The sequence below is a fragment of the Calidris pugnax genome, unplaced genomic scaffold (genome assembly GCF_001431845.1).
Source record: "Calidris pugnax isolate Ruff unplaced genomic scaffold, ASM143184v1 scaffold20, whole genome shotgun sequence".
Taxonomy (NCBI): domain Eukaryota; kingdom Metazoa; phylum Chordata; class Aves; order Charadriiformes; family Scolopacidae; genus Calidris; species Calidris pugnax.
In genome coordinates, this window is record NW_015094510.1 from 26,393,709 (window position 1) to 26,413,193 (window position 19,485).

At 42.2% G+C, this 19,485-nt stretch overlaps 1 protein-coding gene across 1 annotated transcript in view; it reads left to right on the forward strand.

Annotated features, from left to right (window-relative positions):
• Positions 1-12,385, forward strand: part of MICU2 (mitochondrial calcium uptake 2) — a gene marked incomplete at its 5' end in the record, with an annotated part of 64,377 nt that extends 51,992 nt beyond the window's left edge. The window contains 4 exons of the mRNA XM_014966105.1: positions 3,742-3,913; positions 4,199-4,307; positions 8,695-8,852; positions 9,117-12,385. Coding sequence (XP_014821591.1) covers positions 3,742-3,913; positions 4,199-4,307; positions 8,695-8,852; positions 9,117-9,221 — 544 coding nt within the window. The remainder of the gene's footprint in view (positions 1-3,741; positions 3,914-4,198; positions 4,308-8,694; positions 8,853-9,116) is intronic.
• Between the last annotated feature and the right edge of the window lie 7,100 nt (positions 12,386-19,485).

Genomic DNA, 19,485 nt, shown 5'->3' on the forward strand with positions numbered 1-19,485 from the left:
TTCCTTGTGTGATTCATTCTATGACTTTGTGTGCTGTAAGGAATACAACACTAGTGCTTAATTGCAACAGCTGAGGTTGGAGGTGGAATAGCTGCATTCCTGAAGTCTCCCCACTTTTATTACATTTTCACTTCTATTAAAGCTGAGTTGCCAAAAGGTCTTGAGAGACTCCCTCTTTCTATAGTGGAGCACATTACAAAATGAGGGATAAATCCTGATAAGGTTTCTGGATACTGTTGTAACTTGATAATGAATTTGGCCATTGGCCTTCAACGTGGGTGTTTTAGAGAATGTGGATAGAACAAGCTATCTTAAAGAAAGTACTCTCTGTTCCCAGCCTTTTCCCCATCTTATAAATGTATGAATTACCTTTCCATTTTGTTATTTGAAAACTTAGAGTTTGCTTTTATTTTCAAGCTAGTATAGCATAAGAATATTCCCAGTGTAATAATTTTTAAATTGTAGAGCACATCTACAACCAGAATCCAGTTCCCATAGTCGAGTTCTGGCTCCCTTCAAAGTCCCCGGCCAAGCTCCCGCTGACTTTTGAGAAAGGAGGAATTTCATTCCTATGCTTGTTTTTCCTCATATCTGGAGAAATTTTTAAGGAATTTCCAGCTGAAACTCTTCACACCATTATCCAGAAGATACAAAAGCAAGTATCCCTAGTGGTGTCTTGGCCTTAAAGTAACGAGTTTTACTTTCTAACTAGAAAGTTATTTTTAATAACTTTTAATAAGTTCACTTAAAAAAACTCATTAGGATTTTTAACTCTCACATCTGGGAATAAGAGTGACCTAGAATGCTGATGTGATGATTCATAGTATTTTAATTTTTGTAATATGGGAGGCTATCACATATAAATTTTAAATTACACATTTCAGCTGCTGCTCCACGTAGCATTTGGTACGGCAGGAAATCTTCCCACTCTGGTTTGCCAGGAGCGAGCCTACAAGTTGAAATGAAATATCCGTTAATTTTTTTGTACCTGAATAAGTAATTCCCGCTCCTCTCCCTAATCTGTGTACTGCAGCAAGATTCATGGCTCCTGAGCCACAGGAAGGGTGCAGTGTCATTGCCCCAAAGCAACTGGAGAAGGCAAGAACCCAGGCTGGAGAAAAGGTGGTGGAAAACACACAGTGGAGCCCCCAAAATAAAAAATTTCATTCACTGTCCGAGTAGAAGAGGGTGCAGAAGCAAGAACACATCAAAATGCCACAGCCAAACACTTCACCTTCGTCTTTGGCTTTGCTGCACTGGGCCACCCGCACCTTCCTCAGCATGTAGAAATGCTTGGTCTTTCAGCTGTCCTGCCTTTATTGGGTATGGCTAGAGGGCAGGTCACTGAGGGTTTTCTGCTTAGGGAAGTGCAGTATTTAGAAAAGATGGAAAAATACGTAGTTTGTTATCACCTGTGGTTACTGAACAGTACAGCGAATGACTGAGAGTTAGCTCCCTAAGATAAATAACTCATACTTTCAGTAACAGACCTTAAGTCTGTTGCAAAATGTGTCCACCTTTCACAGATTAAAAGCCAAGAAAATGAAATGCATGGTATCTCCTTTCTCTACATCCACATTTTAGGCATAGTTCTGAAAGTGGCTTCATTTTCAGCAGCTTCTCCTCCCCCAGACCAGACGTTTCATGGATTGGAAATGACAGTGAAAGATGCAGTTACTGTTCTGCGTGGTCTTTGCTGTGACTTCCAGCCAAGCACAAGCCATGCATCCCAGATACCATCTACTCGTTGCCCCTGATGGCCACTCCCAAAATGCAGCCAAGTGGCCCTAGTCAGTCTCTGCCAGCCTGACTCCATGCCTGGTCCATGCTGGTCTCTCTCTTTCCTGTGCCAGGATCTGGGAAGGTTCTTGCAGGCAGTGGGGCAGGACTGGTTCTGCTAGCCCACGCTGGCCGGTCTCCCCAGCACTTGCAGACTGCTGGGCTGGCCAGAGGCAGCAGTCACCTCAGGCATTATGAGGACAGGAGCTGCATCTGAAAAATGAAGAGTGCTTTTCAAGCTGTGCAAGGACACTCTCACTGGTCTGTAGGACCAGGGGTCTCTCCTTTGCACTGGTGGCACAAACAGGTCCTTGGGTCCTTTAGTATTTCATCCCCTTGCGAGGGGGAGAGTTGGGGGACTTGAAAGTGAGCCAGGTCTTAAGGTAGACTGTGGAGGAATATAACTGAGTGTTTGACTGTGTTGTGACAGCCTTGTAACACCCTTTACTGGACCAGAAGGATGCCCATATAAAATGTGAGAGCACATCATACCCCTCCTCAGTATTACCCTAATAAAACTCTAGCCTGAAACGTAAAATCACTTCCACCGCCAGGCTTTCATTTACCTGTATGTCCTGAGCCATGAAGCATTTGTTGGCCCTTTATTTGCACGTGCAGCTCTAATTATTAGAGGAAAAACTACAAGAGTGAGCTTATGCTGCAACAGCAGTCTTCAGCTAACCCCTTATAGACTTCACAGAGCTTCAAGCTACTAATTGTCCAAGTGATCTCATTAAAGAACTAAAGATAGCTGTGCGGACTGAAATGCTGTAATTTCAGGGGAAAGCACTGAAATCCAGCGAGGCCGTGCAAACACTGATGAGCAAATGAGCCTCTACTGATACTTGCTACATAGACCCTTAGCTGTCCTCTTCTTCAGCTAATTGCTTTGTCCCAGTAAAGGAGTATTTCATTCTCTCCTGTCAATAACTTTTGTAACTCAATAAAGCAGGTTTCTTTCGAAGTGCTAACGGGATTCTGGCAAGCATCACTGTGCTTTTAGCCTTTATTATATTTTTAAATTATCACGTGTTTTTGGGTTGCTTCATTGCTGAAGTGGAAATTACCAAATGGATCGCACAGTATTGTCTCTCACTTTCTCAAAATTCCTATCAGGCCAGAATAAATTGTAATGGCCACATAGATCTACCTGGGGAAACTCAAAGCTACAACTCTGGTTACAGTTTTAGCTCTGTACTAGTTGTTACTTGCTTCTCCTGCTCCCTTTTTTTTTTTAATTCCTAAAAGAATGGGCGTCTCCTGAAAACCTTGATGTTCACCCTTTCCTTTTTCAGGCAGCTCTCTTCTTACCTTCCCAAACACCTGCAGCATCATTTTCGGTACTCTTCCAAACTCTGTATGTGTCAGTTGTAATCCTCTCTAATCTCTCCTGTAGGGAGCGCAGAATTGATTTGCCAAACCCCTCTTTGCAGTTATAATCTTGGAGGGTTTCAGTCATCTTTTCTTGCAGTGATGATTTCAAGTTTCCTCTTTTCTTTCACCTTTCTGATTATTAGGGCCTCATCTTTCTAGGCACTTTCCAACCTTGTCATTCCTCTCTTATTAATATGAAATTTCATAAATCATGTGTCAGGCCTTTAGTTACTATGTCCTTTTTCATCCATTCATTATAATACTGACTTACCAATCATTTTATCTCATTATCTTCACATTTTTAAACATTAGTAAAAGCTATATGCCAGGTAGATCTGGAAATTATTTTAGCAGCAGCAATCTATGAATGCAGGCTTAGAGAGCACCCTACTGGTGTCAGTATTGAAATGCAGTCATGGGGAAAAATCTGCACACACAAATAAAAGTAAAGCAGTGACATTTTAAAGAAATATATTGATAGTATCTGTGATTAAGAGTTAGTGTCTACTGCATTTAATAGCTAAGGTAGTAGTAGGGATACAGTGACGCAAGTATCAGCTGTTGGATAATATCTGTTTACACTTACAGATTCATGGAAAATCTGCAAACAGAGGTCCAGGAAATGGAATTCATAAAGTTTTCAAAGGGCTTGAATGTCATGAGAAAAGAAGACTTTGCAGAATGGTTACTGTACTTCACCGATGAGGAAAACAATGAAATTTACTGGCAGAATGTGAAAGACAGAATTGAGGCAGGAGAGGTCAGTACATAAAGCATGCTTTGATTTGCTTCCTCGATTGTATGTACAGGTTTTCATTTCCATATAAGTATCTAATAATATAACTAGTTTCCAAGTGAATTATATCAGCTTTGGAATTTTATGCGAATAAGAACAATGTTAATGTGCCAACTGAGAAATACAAATATTGACGATGAGTAAGCAAACACAACTAAACACTACATCCCACCACATTTAATGAAGCAGATCTACTTGTATTTGAATTTATCACTCATTATATATCATCTGAATTCTGTGATACTCTAGAATATCAGTTTGGAAGAATTCAAGACTTTCTGCAAGTTTACAAACAACCTGGAAGACTTTTCTATTGCCATGCAGATGTTTACTGTAGCCAATCGTCCTGTTAAACGGGGTAAGTGCTGCACACCTTTTGTATGTTTTTTTTTAAAAAAAAAAAAGAAAAAAAATGCATTTTTGTTATGGAATTACAGCAAATAAGTTATCCCAAAGTAGCACTGTGAAGTTCAAAAATAGAATGCTGCTCTTTATTCTGAATTAATTATTGCAAGAAAAAAATGTAAAGTTCCCCAAATGTTTTGATTTGTAAGTTCTGATGTGCTGAACCGCTCACAGCAGAGTAAACCATAGAATCATGGAGTAGTTTGGGTTGGAAGGGACATTTAAAGATCACCTAGTCCAACCCTGCACTGCTATAGGCAGGGACATCTTTCACTAATTGCTCAAAGCCCTGTCCAGCCTGACTTTTAACACTTCCAGGGATGGGGCATCCACAGCTTCTCTGGGCAACCTGCTCCACTGTCCCACCGCCCTCATCGTAAAAAGTTTCTTCTTTATGTCTAGTCTAAATCTTTTGTCTCTCAGTTTGAAACCATTTTGCCTTATCCTGTCATTACAGACCTTGGTAAAAAGTCTCTCCATCCTTATTATAAGCCCCTTTTATGCCGCAGTCAAGTCTCCCCAGAGCCTTCTCTTCTCCAGGCTGAACAACCCCAACTCCTCTCAGCCTGTCCTCATAGGAGAGGTGCTCCAGCCCTCTGATCATCTTCGTGGCCCTCGTCTGATCTCGCTCCAGCAGGTCCATGTCCTTCTTGTGCTGAGAGCTCCAGAGCTGGATGCAATACTCCGGGTGGGGTCTCACCAGAGTGGAGTAGAGGGGTAGAATCACCTCCCATGACCTGCTGGCCACGCTTCTTTTGATGCAGCCCGGGGTACAACTGGCTTTTTGAGCTGCAAGCGCACTTTGCCAGCATGTGCCCCATGTTTCATTCACCAGTACCCCTGCGTCCTTCTCCATAGGGCAGCTGTGAATCCAATCTAAATTCTAGATTAGGAAGGATCTATTGAAACAATACAAGCTTTAGTAGCAGTTCATGGTAACAAGGCTTCTTTCCCATTAGTAGAAATAGGAGCAATGCAACGAAAGTTTCATGGACATTCAAATGCTGTTTGCTATAATCCTGAGGTTGCTACTTACTTGTTACACTTGAAAGGCAACTCTCATAAGTTATTTGAAAACAGTGACATAAAAAGTTCCTAAGGAAATTTGATGAGACACTAACATTAATGGAAAAAAGTATTTGATGGGTTCCTGGGGAAAAGCTGAGAGAAATGTGAGAAGACAGGAAGGGAATTCATTATTCTTGAGACAGAAATGTTTGGATGGGACTTGAACCAAAGAAGGACAAAAACGTTTGGGGGGGGTTACAGCTTAGGACTTTCATCACTAGTTAGTCCAGCCTTCAGTTTTGCCTCCACAGCCTCTCCGGGCGGCTGTCCTAGTGCTTAACCACTCTCATCATGAAGACTTTCCTGTGTCAAACCCTTGCTGCAGCTTACAATGATTGTGTCTTACCTCCATGAGAGACTTGTGTGCGTCTCTTCTCTATAACCCCTTTTAAGTAGTTGAATGCTTCAGCAAGATCCCCCCTTACACTTTTGTTGTCCCCAGCTCCCTCACCTTCTCTTCTTCCATCACGTGCTCCACTTCCCAGCTGGGTTTGTGGCTCTCCTCTGCCTAGTCTGACAACAGCTTTCTTCTGTGTGGGGAGACAGATTTTATTTGCACAAGGTGTAGAAAGAGTAGAGAGAAAAGAGAATGAATTAATGGTGAAATAATAGTTATAAGTGAGATATGAGAGTTTAGCTCAATTCTCTGTTACCACATTTTTAAAGCGCCAGGATGATGAGGCCAACAGTTGGTGTTGACTCTGGTAATGATTCCTTGTGAAAACTCATTCCTAACCAACAGGCAGTTGTGACTGTTTACACACTGCACCATACTGTGATCAAAAACAGTCAGCTTCTGAGATAACTCATGGATATTACATGTATACATGTCTAATCCTTTCCTGAATCTCACTAAATTCTATGTCTTGCTCTTTGCATGTCTATACATGTGTGTATTCACACACATATGAATATTTACCTAAAAATAAGACAGTCCTTTAGTCCTTCCTTTTATTCTAGACGTTTTTCTTCTAAGCTGGCAGCTCATCTTTTCTCTCTGATAAGGTGGCCCTTCTTAGTTTGAAGATTATTATGCTCCACCATTTTACAAGATTTTTCTCCTTCGTGTTCTGTTCCAAAAAGTGCAGTACCATCTCTGGGTTTATATTTAGCTTCAAGAGCCGAAACAGTTAACACCTTTTTAAAGGCAAAATTAAGACTCTACTATAAGTATCCCATATTTCTTGTCCTTCTCAAATCATGGTATGTCCTTTTATGGAAGAATTTTCAACTTAATTATATTTAAACGAACTGTAAATTAATCAGCTGCATTTTTACAGGAATTGTTCAAAGAGGCAAAGATGAGAGCTAAGTCAGGAGTGCTCTTTCCTCCAGTAAGCTTCAGAACTAATATTTATAACATGATTTATAAACAGCACTTGTTTATGAAGCAGAACCACATTTTAACTGTTATTTCTGACTTAGTTGGAAAACTTGCTATAATAATCTACAATACTGCTACACCTTAATAACCTCCAGTCCCTCCTTGAAATACACACTTCCATGATGCCTTCAAAAATGCATCCCATTCATGTGTTGTGATTGTGCTTGCTATAATAAACAATAATCATTTGACTCTTACTATCTTTGTGACACCAAGCTGTGTGGTGGTGTCGATACACCAGAGGGATGGGATGTCATCCAGAAGGACCTGCATAGGCTGGAGAGGTGGGCCCAGGTGAACCTCATGAGGTTCAACAAGAACAAGTGCAAGGTTCTGCACCTGGGCTGGAACAATCCTTGCCATCAGTACAGACTATGGGGTGAGGTATTAGAAAGCATCCCTGAGGAAAGGGACTTGGGGGTGCTGGTGGACGAGAAGCTGGACATGAGTAGGCAGTGTGCAGTTGCAGACCAGAAGGCCAATCACATCCTGGGCTGCATCAAAAGATGCATTGCCAGCAGGTCCAGAGAGGTGATTCTTCCGCTTTACTCTGCTCTGGTGAGACCTCACCTGGAGTATTGTGTGCAGGTCTGGAGCCCTCAATATAGGAAAGACATGGACCTGATGGAGCGGGTCCAGAGGAGGGCCACGAGGATGATCAGGGGGTTGGAGCACCTCTGCTATGAGGACAGGCTGAGGGAGCTGGGGTTGTTCAGCCTGGAGAAGAGGAGGCTCCAGGGAGACCTAATAGCAGCCTTCCAGTACCTGAAGGGGGCCTACAGGAAGGCTGGGGAGAGCCTGTTTACAAAGGCCTGCAGTGACAGGACGAGGGGCAATGGCTTCAAGCTGGAGGGGAGCAGATTTAGACTGGAGATTAGGAGAAAGTTCTTTACTGTGAGGGTGGTGGAGCACTGGAACAGGTTGCCCAGGGAGGTGGTTGAGGCCCCATCCCTGGAGATATTCAAGGTGAGGCTCAGTGAGGCCCTGGGCAACCTGGTCTAGTTGGGAGTGTCCCTGCTGACTGTGGGGAGGTCAGACTAGATGACCTTTGGAGGTTCCTTCCGGCCTGGATAATTTTATGATTGTATGATCTGCTGGTTTATGTCAACCCCACACCTTTCCTTATCTTCCTTGAGTCAAATTCTTTCCTCATTCTTCACACCACAAGACCAGAATTGGGGGTAGTAGGTATTACTGTAATGCATATGGTAGTGAAAAGAAAGAAGACCAAAAAACTGAAGAGGAAAGTAGATCTCCAGAGAGGTATGACAGCTTTTTCTGCCAAAAATCCTCATAAACTCTTCCATCATAATTTAAGGGAAGGTACCATACTTTTTTAACAAACGGAACTAGAGGTATATAATGCTATGGGCTGTAAACAGTGCATTGAGTATTGATGGTCTGTGCCCAGAGTTGCTGAGGGCATTATTGGTTGAGGGGGAGCATATCGTAAAATACTGTTCTCTGAGGAGAAGAGTTTTCTTGCAGAATGAATTGGCATGAAACTGGCTCAAGATAAAATGGTAGTATTTTTTATGAGACTGTAGTGAGGCAAACACTTACCATCCATATGCACAGGTATCAGCCAAAAGTATGTAAGTTTTTGGCATACAGTTATTTCTAACAAAAATTACACTCTGACTGTTGCTTGAGAAATAGTGCATTTCAAGTGTTTATCATACAATTAATAAAGATAGCATTATGAAAGATGAAGCAAGCTCAAGAATGCATGAACTGAGGCCTCCTAATAGTTTACTAGCTCACACATCACAAATTCTTCAGTTAGGGTTCCCATGAGACATCGTAAATAGAATCCTGCTATTTATGTGCTTTCCAATTTCTTTACAAGTTCACAGTCACCTGTGATGTAATGTTGTGTCTTTACTAGCTGAGTTCAAGAGAGCAGTGAAGGTGGCAACGGGACAGGAGCTCTCAGATAACGTTTTGGATACCATCTTCAAGATTTTCGATCTAGATGGAGATGACTGCCTCAGCCACAGCGAGTTTCTTGGCGTCCTGAGGAACCGAATTCATCGAGGTTTGAGGGTAACAAGCTAACATCACTTTTTTTAAATACCACGCATGATTGCTACAACTATCTTACAGAGGTAATGAATAGGAAGAAGTTACATTTTAAACCGGAGATTCCTTACTGCTTATGAAGCTGGGAGGAGTGCTGCCACCGAGAACTTGTTATGATGCATGTGAACGATGGGAGCAGCAGCATTGCATTACAGATTAGATTTACACAATCTGTGACTAAGAGTTGTTTTTGTGTAAGTGCTAAACGTACTTGTACTTTATTAACAGGTACCGCAACAGCAAGGCGTTCAAGGTTACTGGAAGTGTGTGAAAAGAGAAAGCATTAAAGGAGCCAAAGAAGTGTGGAAGCAAACTGGGAAAAGTCCTTTTTAAAGCAGTCCATTGTTCTTATGCTACAAATGTTGTTATTTAGTGGGTTTTGTCTGTCCTGTTTACATAATAGCCGAATCAAAAATACTCTTTTTTTTTTTACTATAGTTAAACTTTAGTTAACCCAGATTCTAATGCAATGATTTTGTATCGTCCTAGTGCAATCAGTTTGGTTTACAGAACTATTGTCACTTTTGACCTCCATGCGGAAATACCCTTTTTCTAGGGAACACTGTTGTTTACTCCTCTGTGGAGTCTGACCCTGTGCTGTAGCATACACAATACACAGAATTTAATAGTGGCCGCTGGCAGGAACATCACAGCAATATCCTCTCCTGTTGGAAAAGTGGACGTTATCTCGGCCACTAACACAGCAGTTCTCTTTCCCTAGCAAGGAGAGAGGTCCAAAAGGTGAAACCACTTGCACAATGCACGCAAATCAAGTTATCCTAGATCAAAAAGGAAAATTCACATGGTTCATTTCTGTGAACTGCTCATGTGCTAGTTCCTGGTGGATGGTTCCACCAGATCCTGTGTGTATGTCTGATTTGTCTGCCTTCATGATGATAATATTAAACTGGAAATACAAGGCTGTTGATACAGGCTTTAAAAGTTGTACATTGATCTGTGAACGTGCATTGAGTCTCTCAGATGTCTTCAACAAATAGTAAAAATGAGAAGCAAAAACCTTCATTCTATCATAAACAGCAGTAGCTACAATTTGGGTCATAACCATTTTGCTTTAATTGTATCGCAGAAGGTGAAAGTGTAACAAATAGCTGCTTTGTCTTACTAAAGGTTGTGACAGGGAATGCTGCAGTATCTCAGGAATTTAAGGTTATAGTAAGCAAGTGTAAAAAGTGAAAAAGTAAGTAAAAATGTTTATTACTCCAAAATGCAAAGTTAGATGAAAGATCTTAAATAGTAAGCCAAAAAACCAATCAATTTTTACACTGAAAGGGTTATTAAGCATTGGAATGGGCTGCCCAGGCAAGTGGTTGAGGCACCATCCCTGGAAGTATTTAAAAGACGGGTTGACATAGTGCTTAGTGACATGGTTAAGTGATGGTTTTTTATCAGAGTTAGGTTGATGGTTGGGCTAGATGATCTTAAAGGTCCCTTCCAACGTAGACAATTCTATGATTCTATCAAATCATGTTTATCTATCAAATCAAATTTAGCAATTCTAGATGAACATTTTTTAGCTGTAACATAGTGTGCATCTATGTATACACCGATACGCATGTTACATGTTTTTTCTTATAACCTTAGGAGCCGATAGTCCCAGGTCCACATCAGTCTTCCTGGTTGGCCACTATAAATGGGAGATAGACTTATCTGTAAAGCTCTCAAAGTTCTTCCTCTTTCCCTCTCCCAGTTGCCTGGCTTGTCTTGGCTGGGGTGAAAGCTTAACCTTTCAAAAGAGGTTTGTGATAACAGATTCAAAAGATGGACCGGGGAAATTTCTCAAGAAAAACAACCAAGAAATCTCACCACTCTGTCAGAAAGTATCCATCCCTTATAAGCGTGACACTAGCTGTGTTATTCTCAAAGTTGGATGGATATAAGCTCAACGGGATGTGTTTTGTTGTAATTTCTTTGGGGTTTAGTGGGGGGTCCTTGAGAAGAGGGGAACCTTCCATGACAAATAGATACCAGAGCAGCCCAATCACTCAGGTGAGGGGCAGGAGGGGCTGCATTAGGAAACCGTAAAGATAGCACCAGCTAAGGAGTGCTGAGATTAGAGAGATATATTTGGTATGTCCGTAGCCATTAGGCAGGTTTATGCTGAGGAGGAATCCTCCTGCACAAGCCTCAGCTTTAATTTAAATTGTGTTAAAGAGAAAATGCTTGTATTCTTGGCATCTGTGGACACGCACCCACAGTCATCCACCAGAACAAGAGTACGTCCTGAGGCTGTCTAGAAGATCAGGCAGCAGTGATCACCAAGGATCCCTTTACTTCCCCAGGAAGCAATCAGAAAGAAATGAAATGTAAATGCCTTAGCTTTCCCCCCTCAAACTGAACTTGTGCACTGCTCTGGGGGCAACGGGGAATTAGATAGATGGTTTCTTTGTGCATTTGGCGGTCGCTTGTGTCTTCTGGTGATGGGAGCTGGGAGAAAGGTGGGGCACTGGGACTGGCATCAGAGTACCACACCCGGCTTCACGTCTCCAAAGAGTGAAGGACACAATCACACAAGGCACATCTGTGTTCACCCAAAGCGTGCTTTGTTCCAGCTCTGGCTTTAATACAAGGCTGCCTTTTACTTGTTGCTGTTCATATTTTGGCAAATCATTTTTACTTTGGAATGAAGATTACTCTTTAACATTTTATTCTGTGTAATGTTAATAGGTTTATTATGTTCTTTATTGCTTTTGTGGTTTCTTTTGTTTATGAATTACTTGCTTGTAAGCAAACAGCTTGTAAGCTGTTTGGGTTTCCTTTGGAAAAATTAATTCATTTAGCTTTAGAGTATTTAGAAGTTTTAATTTCTCATCACTCATTTGTATCTGGGTTCGTGCAATCAGCAGTATTTGCTTTGGGCAGCAAGTTACTAAAAATGGGATTTCAAGTTTTATTTCTTAGCAAAAGCTTGGTATCAAGTTCAGAGGAAAAAGAAAACAGATATGCTTAATTTTAGAAGAACTTTGTGTCTGTATTAAAAAATACAGTTGCAAAACATTTTCAGAAGAAGTTACCCTGAAAGTACAGCCAGGAAGGAGCTCCTTTGAAGGCCAGGGAAGACTTGTCCATCAGCCTTGAAGAATCAGATTCTCTGTTTAATCTCTGGTCTATTTTTGTTTGTCTTAACTAAAAGGCTTTACAGAACAGTCTTAAAATAATTGCTCATATTAAATATCTTAGATTGAAAGAGCTGTTTACGTTAAGTGTTTAGATTGATCTTGTCATTTAAGGAATCCATGGTAGCTTTAGCATTAAATATTTTGTTTCTTTTTAGAAGAAACTTTTTTTAGAAATTTCTTTTTAGTAACTTTATGGTATTTGCAACCTGTCTGTCAGCATTACTCAACACAATTTAGTTAAAAGTTAAAAATCTATCAGTTAAACTTATCAATTTTGTCTTTTATAATGTTGGGAACCCTTCCACTGAACAGAAATACATAGAAAAACGAAATAAAATTCATTTTTTAAAATATCTTCAACATTGTGTCTGAATGTTGTGTGGAATAAAGATGGATACATTATACATTGCAGAAGTCTCAGAAATTGATTTAACATATTTCAAAAGGATACACAAGGGTGAGTACACATCATTTACAACATATAACTCTTTTACAGAATTTTAGTTGTATCCCTATAACAAAATTTGTAAAAAGTGAAATGTAAGATTTCTTTCAGTTTGTTTTGTTTAAGAAAATTGTTTAAGAACATTTATTCTTCATTTCTAAAAGAAGCAAAGGCAAAATTGCAGTGTGATAGATACACTATAACTAAGAGAAACTCATTGGTTGTTTCTAGAAATTAATGTTGGTGTCTCGATTTATGCAAACCTCCTTCTGAAAGCCAAACTCCCTCTGGAGTCAAACCAAGTTGGTAGGTTTTAAAAAAATACACAACAATGAGGAGTAGGTAATCTGCATATAAGAACTGAGAAAGAAATTTTTATCATGATGTTACATGACTGCGTCAAAAGCAAATCTCCGATTTACTCCCATCTCCTCCAGTTTATTGTCTGCTTTCAGGGTTCAGAGAGGTTGCCACCGACTGTGCCTGGGAAGATGCCTCAGTGCCTGATCTGAACTCGGTATTGTCAGGATGTGTTGGTTTCTCTGTTGAACCAGGTATTATTAACAGGGTGAACAGTGTGTTCATTCCTGATGTCAAGCTTTCAGTGGAGAACGCACAAGGTTTTTTATAATTTCTGAATTATAAATGTTTTGTCTCTGGACTCCAAGGTGTCTCAGAGCTGGTGGAATTTTGGGTGTAGAAATCAGACCATGTCTTGGCTCTGAAGAGCTTACAGATTACACTTGAGTTATCTAGAAAGCAGAGATGAGACAAACAGATAAACAAGTCAGGCCACAGATTACGGTTTCATGGCACTTCACGTGTCCAGTGTGTATAACAATAAAGGGCTAGAACAGGAACAAACCCAGGTATTTAGAGGAACTATTTTAAAATCCAGGCATATTGACCATACTTTGACTTAAGCATGGAAAGGGATCAATGAATGTACATTGGAATTTAAAAATACAGTTTTCTTCTCATGCAAGAGTTCTTATGGGAGAGTGCAGGCATGTTCTGTGCCTTCAGATTTAATCTTTCCTATAAAACAATCACAGCTGGGTCAGCAAACTACGCCAATACAGACAAAATCTTCAGTCATCCTGAACAGAAAATACGTGTCCAATGGATCTTGTGGTCATTATTAGTGAGATCCAAGCTGATGCAGCAGCAGCTCCTGTAATGCAGCTGGTTGCAAGGGGAGAATGAAGATGAAACTGGTGGACACAGACGCACCCTGTTGTCCCCAGCTGAGCATGGAAATCCCTCCTAGAGAAACTGAAGTTGTTGCCCAACAAAAAATGAAAGGCTCTGTTCAGGACAGGGAACCTGAGAGGCTTGAGCATTCACAAAATTAATTGGCAAGCAAGTGCACATCTCTTTCAGTCTCCTGCTATTTGAAGGTTTCCTGCTGGTTTGTTGATTAAACAATTCCTAGCTGGTTCAATAATATAAAAATTATGCAACATATGCGGAGGCAGATTTCCCATTAGGCTGGTGTTGGCTTAGTTAATAATATTTTCAGTTCATTAACCGGAGTGCCCTAGCACAGAGCTCTGCCTGCCGTCCTCGGGAGCCACGCTGCTGCTCCTGCTCACCGGCCCCCAGAGGGAAGCTGCTTAACCCCACACCCACCTGCACAGGTCCAGAAAGAACACCTCATGCCCTGAAAAGCAAAAAAACATGGTTTTCCACACCCATGTAACTAATATGAAGCTTGTCCTTTCCTCTTCTGCCCCCCTTCCACACTGACCGGGTGATGGAAGGCGATGGGCTTGGGGAGCACGGCCACTGCACCTGGCAAAACATGGGGGTTGTGTTGGCCCCGTTTCAGACACAAAGATTGGAAAATTTGGGCAGATGGGGTATTCTGTAGTCGATGTAGAGAAATGTTTGGGGTGTTTTTTCTCCTGTGCTTTCAGAGACCAGCTCGCTGCTCTGAAACATCCTCTGGATCTAGCCTTTCTCCATGGACTGCAAAGGGAGCACAGCAGATGAGCTTCATTGGACTAAACTTGTGTTTTGTGACTGTCACCTTTCTTCATCGTCTTCAATGGCCCCCCAACACAAGTACTTGCGTTTGGACATTTTTATGTTAAATTGATGTGCTATTCAATGTGAAGGGTGAAGGCTCTTAGAGAGGAGGAGCTGTTTTAAAACTTTTATGAATTTGGACCTAAAGGAAGTAGATTCTGAAATCAAAACCACCCAATGAACCATTTTCTGGAGAAAGAAAGTATTAGAGGGTGTTGTACTGCAATACCGCCTGCCTCAGGTTGACTGTTTTGGGGAAAATTGTCAGTTTTACTATTGCTCCATGGATCAAGTAGCAGCTCCACATCACCCCCAAGAAAAAAAAGTTTTTAAGACTTGTCAATAAAGTGGTTTAAAATTATCTTCTTTTTCTCAGGATACAGATTTTTTAAAATTATGCGGCACCTTACTGTGTTTTAACCAACTTTAAAGTTGATACTACTAGAATGAGTGAAGATTACTAAAAACATTGTGTGCCTCTCTTAATAATGCACAGAAGTTAATTCCTAGAGCAACTGTTGCTGAGTCACAGGACAGACAATCACATTCACTGCTGAAAAGGAAGGACAGCAAAATGCGATGCTTTGCCACTAATCTTTAGAAAAGGGGATTTCAAAAGAAAAGGAGACTAATTAAATTATAGGTCCTAAAATTAAAAGAAACAAAGCTCTTTTAAATGCTATTAGAAGAAATCACGATTTCTTCCAAACAGAGACATGAACAGAGGGACACTAGGAAAGCAAGGAACAAATCAACATGACTGAAATTAAATTTTTCAAGATGCTGTTTGAGCAAAGGAGCATCCTCACAATTCAGAAATTTGCCCTAATGCAAACAAGGGCAGCTAATGACTCACAGTTGGTGTATACAAGATTACATGAGCTCTACTGGAATGTGAAGAGCAAATACTTACACAATCTCAGTTTGTTTTATGTGTGTATATCAGAAACATGAAGCCTCCAAAAAATTCAATTGTCTGATATTACCAGGAGCAAATAGTAAGATTCCTGATGAGACAAATTATCATTTTGGATCAGTTTCTATTTAAGAGGCTGTTGAGATGCTTCTGCCTGGGGTTTGTTTGTTCCTGGAATTTAGGATGAGCTGCTCTGAGAGGAAAAAATACAGAAGCAAAATGGAGATGAAATTGTTGTAGATGATGAGGTCTAAATAGTACCGAGAGAAATTCTGAAAAACAGGAGTTTGCAGTGTCTTGCTCTAAGACACCTTTCTAAAAGCATCACAAATGTTGGTAGCTCTTTTTAATGAAAAAAAAAAAAAAGCTGAAAGGGATGATACAGTAATTTACAATGCAGTAAATTTTGCCACCTGTTCCTGCCAACCTGCCCAAACTATTTATTGCAAATAGACCACAAGCATCTGGAAGACTGTGCAATGGACCCTCACCAGTGCTGGGGCTGCAAGGGGAAATGTTTCACTTTTCTCCTGGAGTTCTCTCTGTGGGTAAAGCCAGTGGGCAGCCAGAAATGGAGCTGTGAAATGTGAAAATGGACTGAGGACACTTTTTTTATTAATTTTTTGATATTTGACAGTTTCAGGATGAGATATGAGTGAGGTGAGCAGCCATTCCCACAACATGGCATTTTCAGTAGCTGTTCAGCTTCCCAGTGTCTGTTCCAGAGTGTCATCACCCGGGACAAACTGCAGTGTGGCTTTTTGAAACCAAACAGGCACTCAGTGATTTTTAGCAGACATTTCTTCCATCCTGCTTGGCACCTATTCAAGGAGCTGCTTTCTGCTCAAGAAGTCCTTGTAGAGACATCCCAGATGGCCTTGAGAAGTGGAAGGTGTTAGTTCCTGCCAGCTGTGCCAAGGGGCTCCTCGTGCAGCGTGACTCCTCGGTATGTGGAGGACTATCTGGGATGAACAGTCCCTCTCTGCCACCTCACAACCTTGGCGTTGTCCTTGTTTAATTCACTTTCACTTCAGTTCCCGTCAGTCTGGAAACACTGCACAGCACTGTTACTGGACAGTAGCTGCTCATCCTAGGTTTCCATCTCATCCATTCCATCTCACCCTAGGTTTATGTAGCTGTCACCAGCTTTCCGTTCCACCCAAGGCACCTGTGGGACCCAGAACACAAATACCAGCTGTGTCACAGCTTCCAGCTTTGTCGGAGTTAAGACTCCTTCCAAACAAACCACGCTGGGTGGCTGTTCCTGCAGCTCAGCACTGATGGTTGTGTCAACCCACACGTGGCCCTGCTGATCCCCCCGTGGGGGCAGCCGGAGTCAGCATCAGCAAGGAAGACTGGTCTAGGGAGGGTCATGTTGGGTCTCCTCACGTCTTCCCCACCATGGTGAATCATTTGCTAGTTAAGCCTGTTTTTATTCACAGCTGTGCTGCCTAGTCTTCAAGTTAGGAATTGTGCCTATTGTGAAGAGTCCGGGGATTTGTTAGGAAAGTTGGTGTGAGCAGGGGTGAGAGGAAGGTGAGTGCACAGTAACAGCAGCCACAGGCAGTACAAGCTTGGAAAAAGCTGATTGCAGCTTTACTTCCCAGGTCCAGCTCCCTTCCCTTTAAATTGCAAGCTTGAGAGAACAACTTTTATTCACTGAATTCACACAGAAAATCCCATCTCAACATGGGGAAAAACTTCTTCACCCTGAGGGTGACAGAGCACTGGAACAGGCTGCCTGGAGAGGTTTGGATTCTCCATCTCTGGAGATATTAAAAACCCACCTGGATGCGTTCCCATCCAGCCTGCTCTGGGTGACCCTTCTTTGGCAGGGGGGGTGGGCTAGATGATCTCCAAAGGTCCAAACCACAGCAATTAAATGACTAAAAGCACACCCAACTGTAAAGCTAATTACCATTCTTGGAACTTGCAGATTACACCTAACAACACTGCACTGCAATCCCCTTACCTCCCCACTGCTCAGTATCAGGCACAAGCTGACCCCTCCTCACCCCACCCTCCCACACCAAGTCATTTGGGCAGAGAGCTGATGGGGCATCCAGCAGGGCTGGCCAAGGTGCCTGACTCCCCTGGTCTCCTGGGGGGCCAGGTCTGCAGGTCAGCATCCCTACAGCATGGAGACATTCACAGTCCTACTCTCAGAAGATTGCTCTCCACTTTCCTTACCTCTCCCCACTTTTTTTTGATGTCTGGAGCCACTGTTTTGATTGCCAGCAGTTGTGCTTGGTACAATAAATAGCCAGAGATACTGGTCAATTTTCCATTAAATTGGCAGTCCCCTTTTGCCACGTGCCACCTTTGCCTATCCCGGGTGGTTATCGTTATCACTCCATCAGATAAACATCCCAAGTTTGTTACTGAATTAGTTTGTATAGGATTCAAAATTGTCCCATCCCTTCCCCCCTGGCATCTTCCTGAGTTTAGGACTGCTAAATGTCAGATGTGCCCATACCTTCTATGATGTTTGCCAGGCAACCCGTATGCCAGGAAAGTTGTGCTGGGCAGGCAGCACAGGAGAGGCACACTCTGAATGTAGTCCAGAATAACTGATTTCTGACATTCCATATTTCATCCCGTATTTCTGACATTGCTAATTTCATCCCATAATTTACAGGATTAATACCAGATTTTGTGGATATGCTGAGTGTCCCAAAGGAACGCACAGGATATATAGGCTGATATAAGTGCATCCCCCTACTATCACTTTGGTTGCAATTACCATACAGACTCCATGTCACTTCTGCACCTGCCCCATATTGTGCTCCAACTGGTCAGGCAGGTGGACCAGATGGTCCAAAACTTCTATTCTATTCTATTCTATTCTATTCTATTCTATTCTATTCTATTCCATCTTTCTATGGTCCCTGGACACATCTCCCTGCTTCAGTTACTCTGTACATGTCAAGATCAGAGATCACTGGTTCCTTCCTCTGCTCTGACACCCAGATGAACACACACATGCACATTCCCACACATACTGGCAGCTGCTGCTTCAGCATTTGTCCAGGGTGTCCCCTCCCTGTTAGCTGTCAGAGACTCATGGTCTTCTGAATTCCTGATCACTCGTCTTAGTATTCTTTCTTTCCAGCACCTCATCAGCCATAATAATTGTCTGTGCCTTCTCTCAAGGCAACCCTACTGCCGTTACCACCTACTCAGGCTCTTCGTACTCAAAAAGACTATGTGGTCCCAAAGTCCAGGTTCTGACCACCCACACGAGCCACCACCCCCTCTGCTATTTTCCCAAGCCTTCTCCTTTCAGAGCACCCCTCTCCCCATCCTGCACTTCTGGGCTGTTGTCTGGGTTGGGTGATACAGGAATAATTTATCTTTCGAGCAAGGTCTCTACTAATGCTTTGGAAAACTGCACTTTTAGAAGACTCTAATGTCTGAATTTGTAAAAATATTTACTTTATAGCCAGCTATGGTATGCAGGTTTCAAGGTTTCACTGTTTTCAAGCCTTGCCAGGTGCGGGGATGAGGAGAAGCGAGGCCTGGACACCTGACCCAAGCTGGACAAGGGGATTATTTCATACCACGAAGGTCACATTCAATATCAATCAGAAAGTTTGCTGAGTTTTCTCTCTTCCATGATGGCTGGGATCCAGAAAACTCCTTGCCCCGGTGCTGGACCCCTGAGCCCTTCCCTTCTTCTCAAAGCCATGGGGTGCACAGTGTCCCACATTTGCTGTCTGCTGCCGGGAGAGCCCAGCCTCCTATGATAGAATGGGCTGAGTATAACCCCTGTATATTTTATATCGGTATCAGGATCAATATTGGTTCTTTAGTATTATTAATGTTAATTATGTCGTCTTATTCTATTAAACCCGTTTATATTTCAGCCTTTGGTTTCCCTTGTTTTTTCCCGATTTCCCGGGTGGGGCGGGGTCTCCGGGTGAGACACTAATTGCCTAAACGACAATAAATCGCGGTGGGTTTTTCTAGCCACGGCAGCTGCTGGACCCTCACCCCGCGGGGGGGTTCTTACCCTTCCAGCCTCCGCTCCGGGGCAGCCCCGGCCCCGCCGCACCCTCCCGCCGCCCC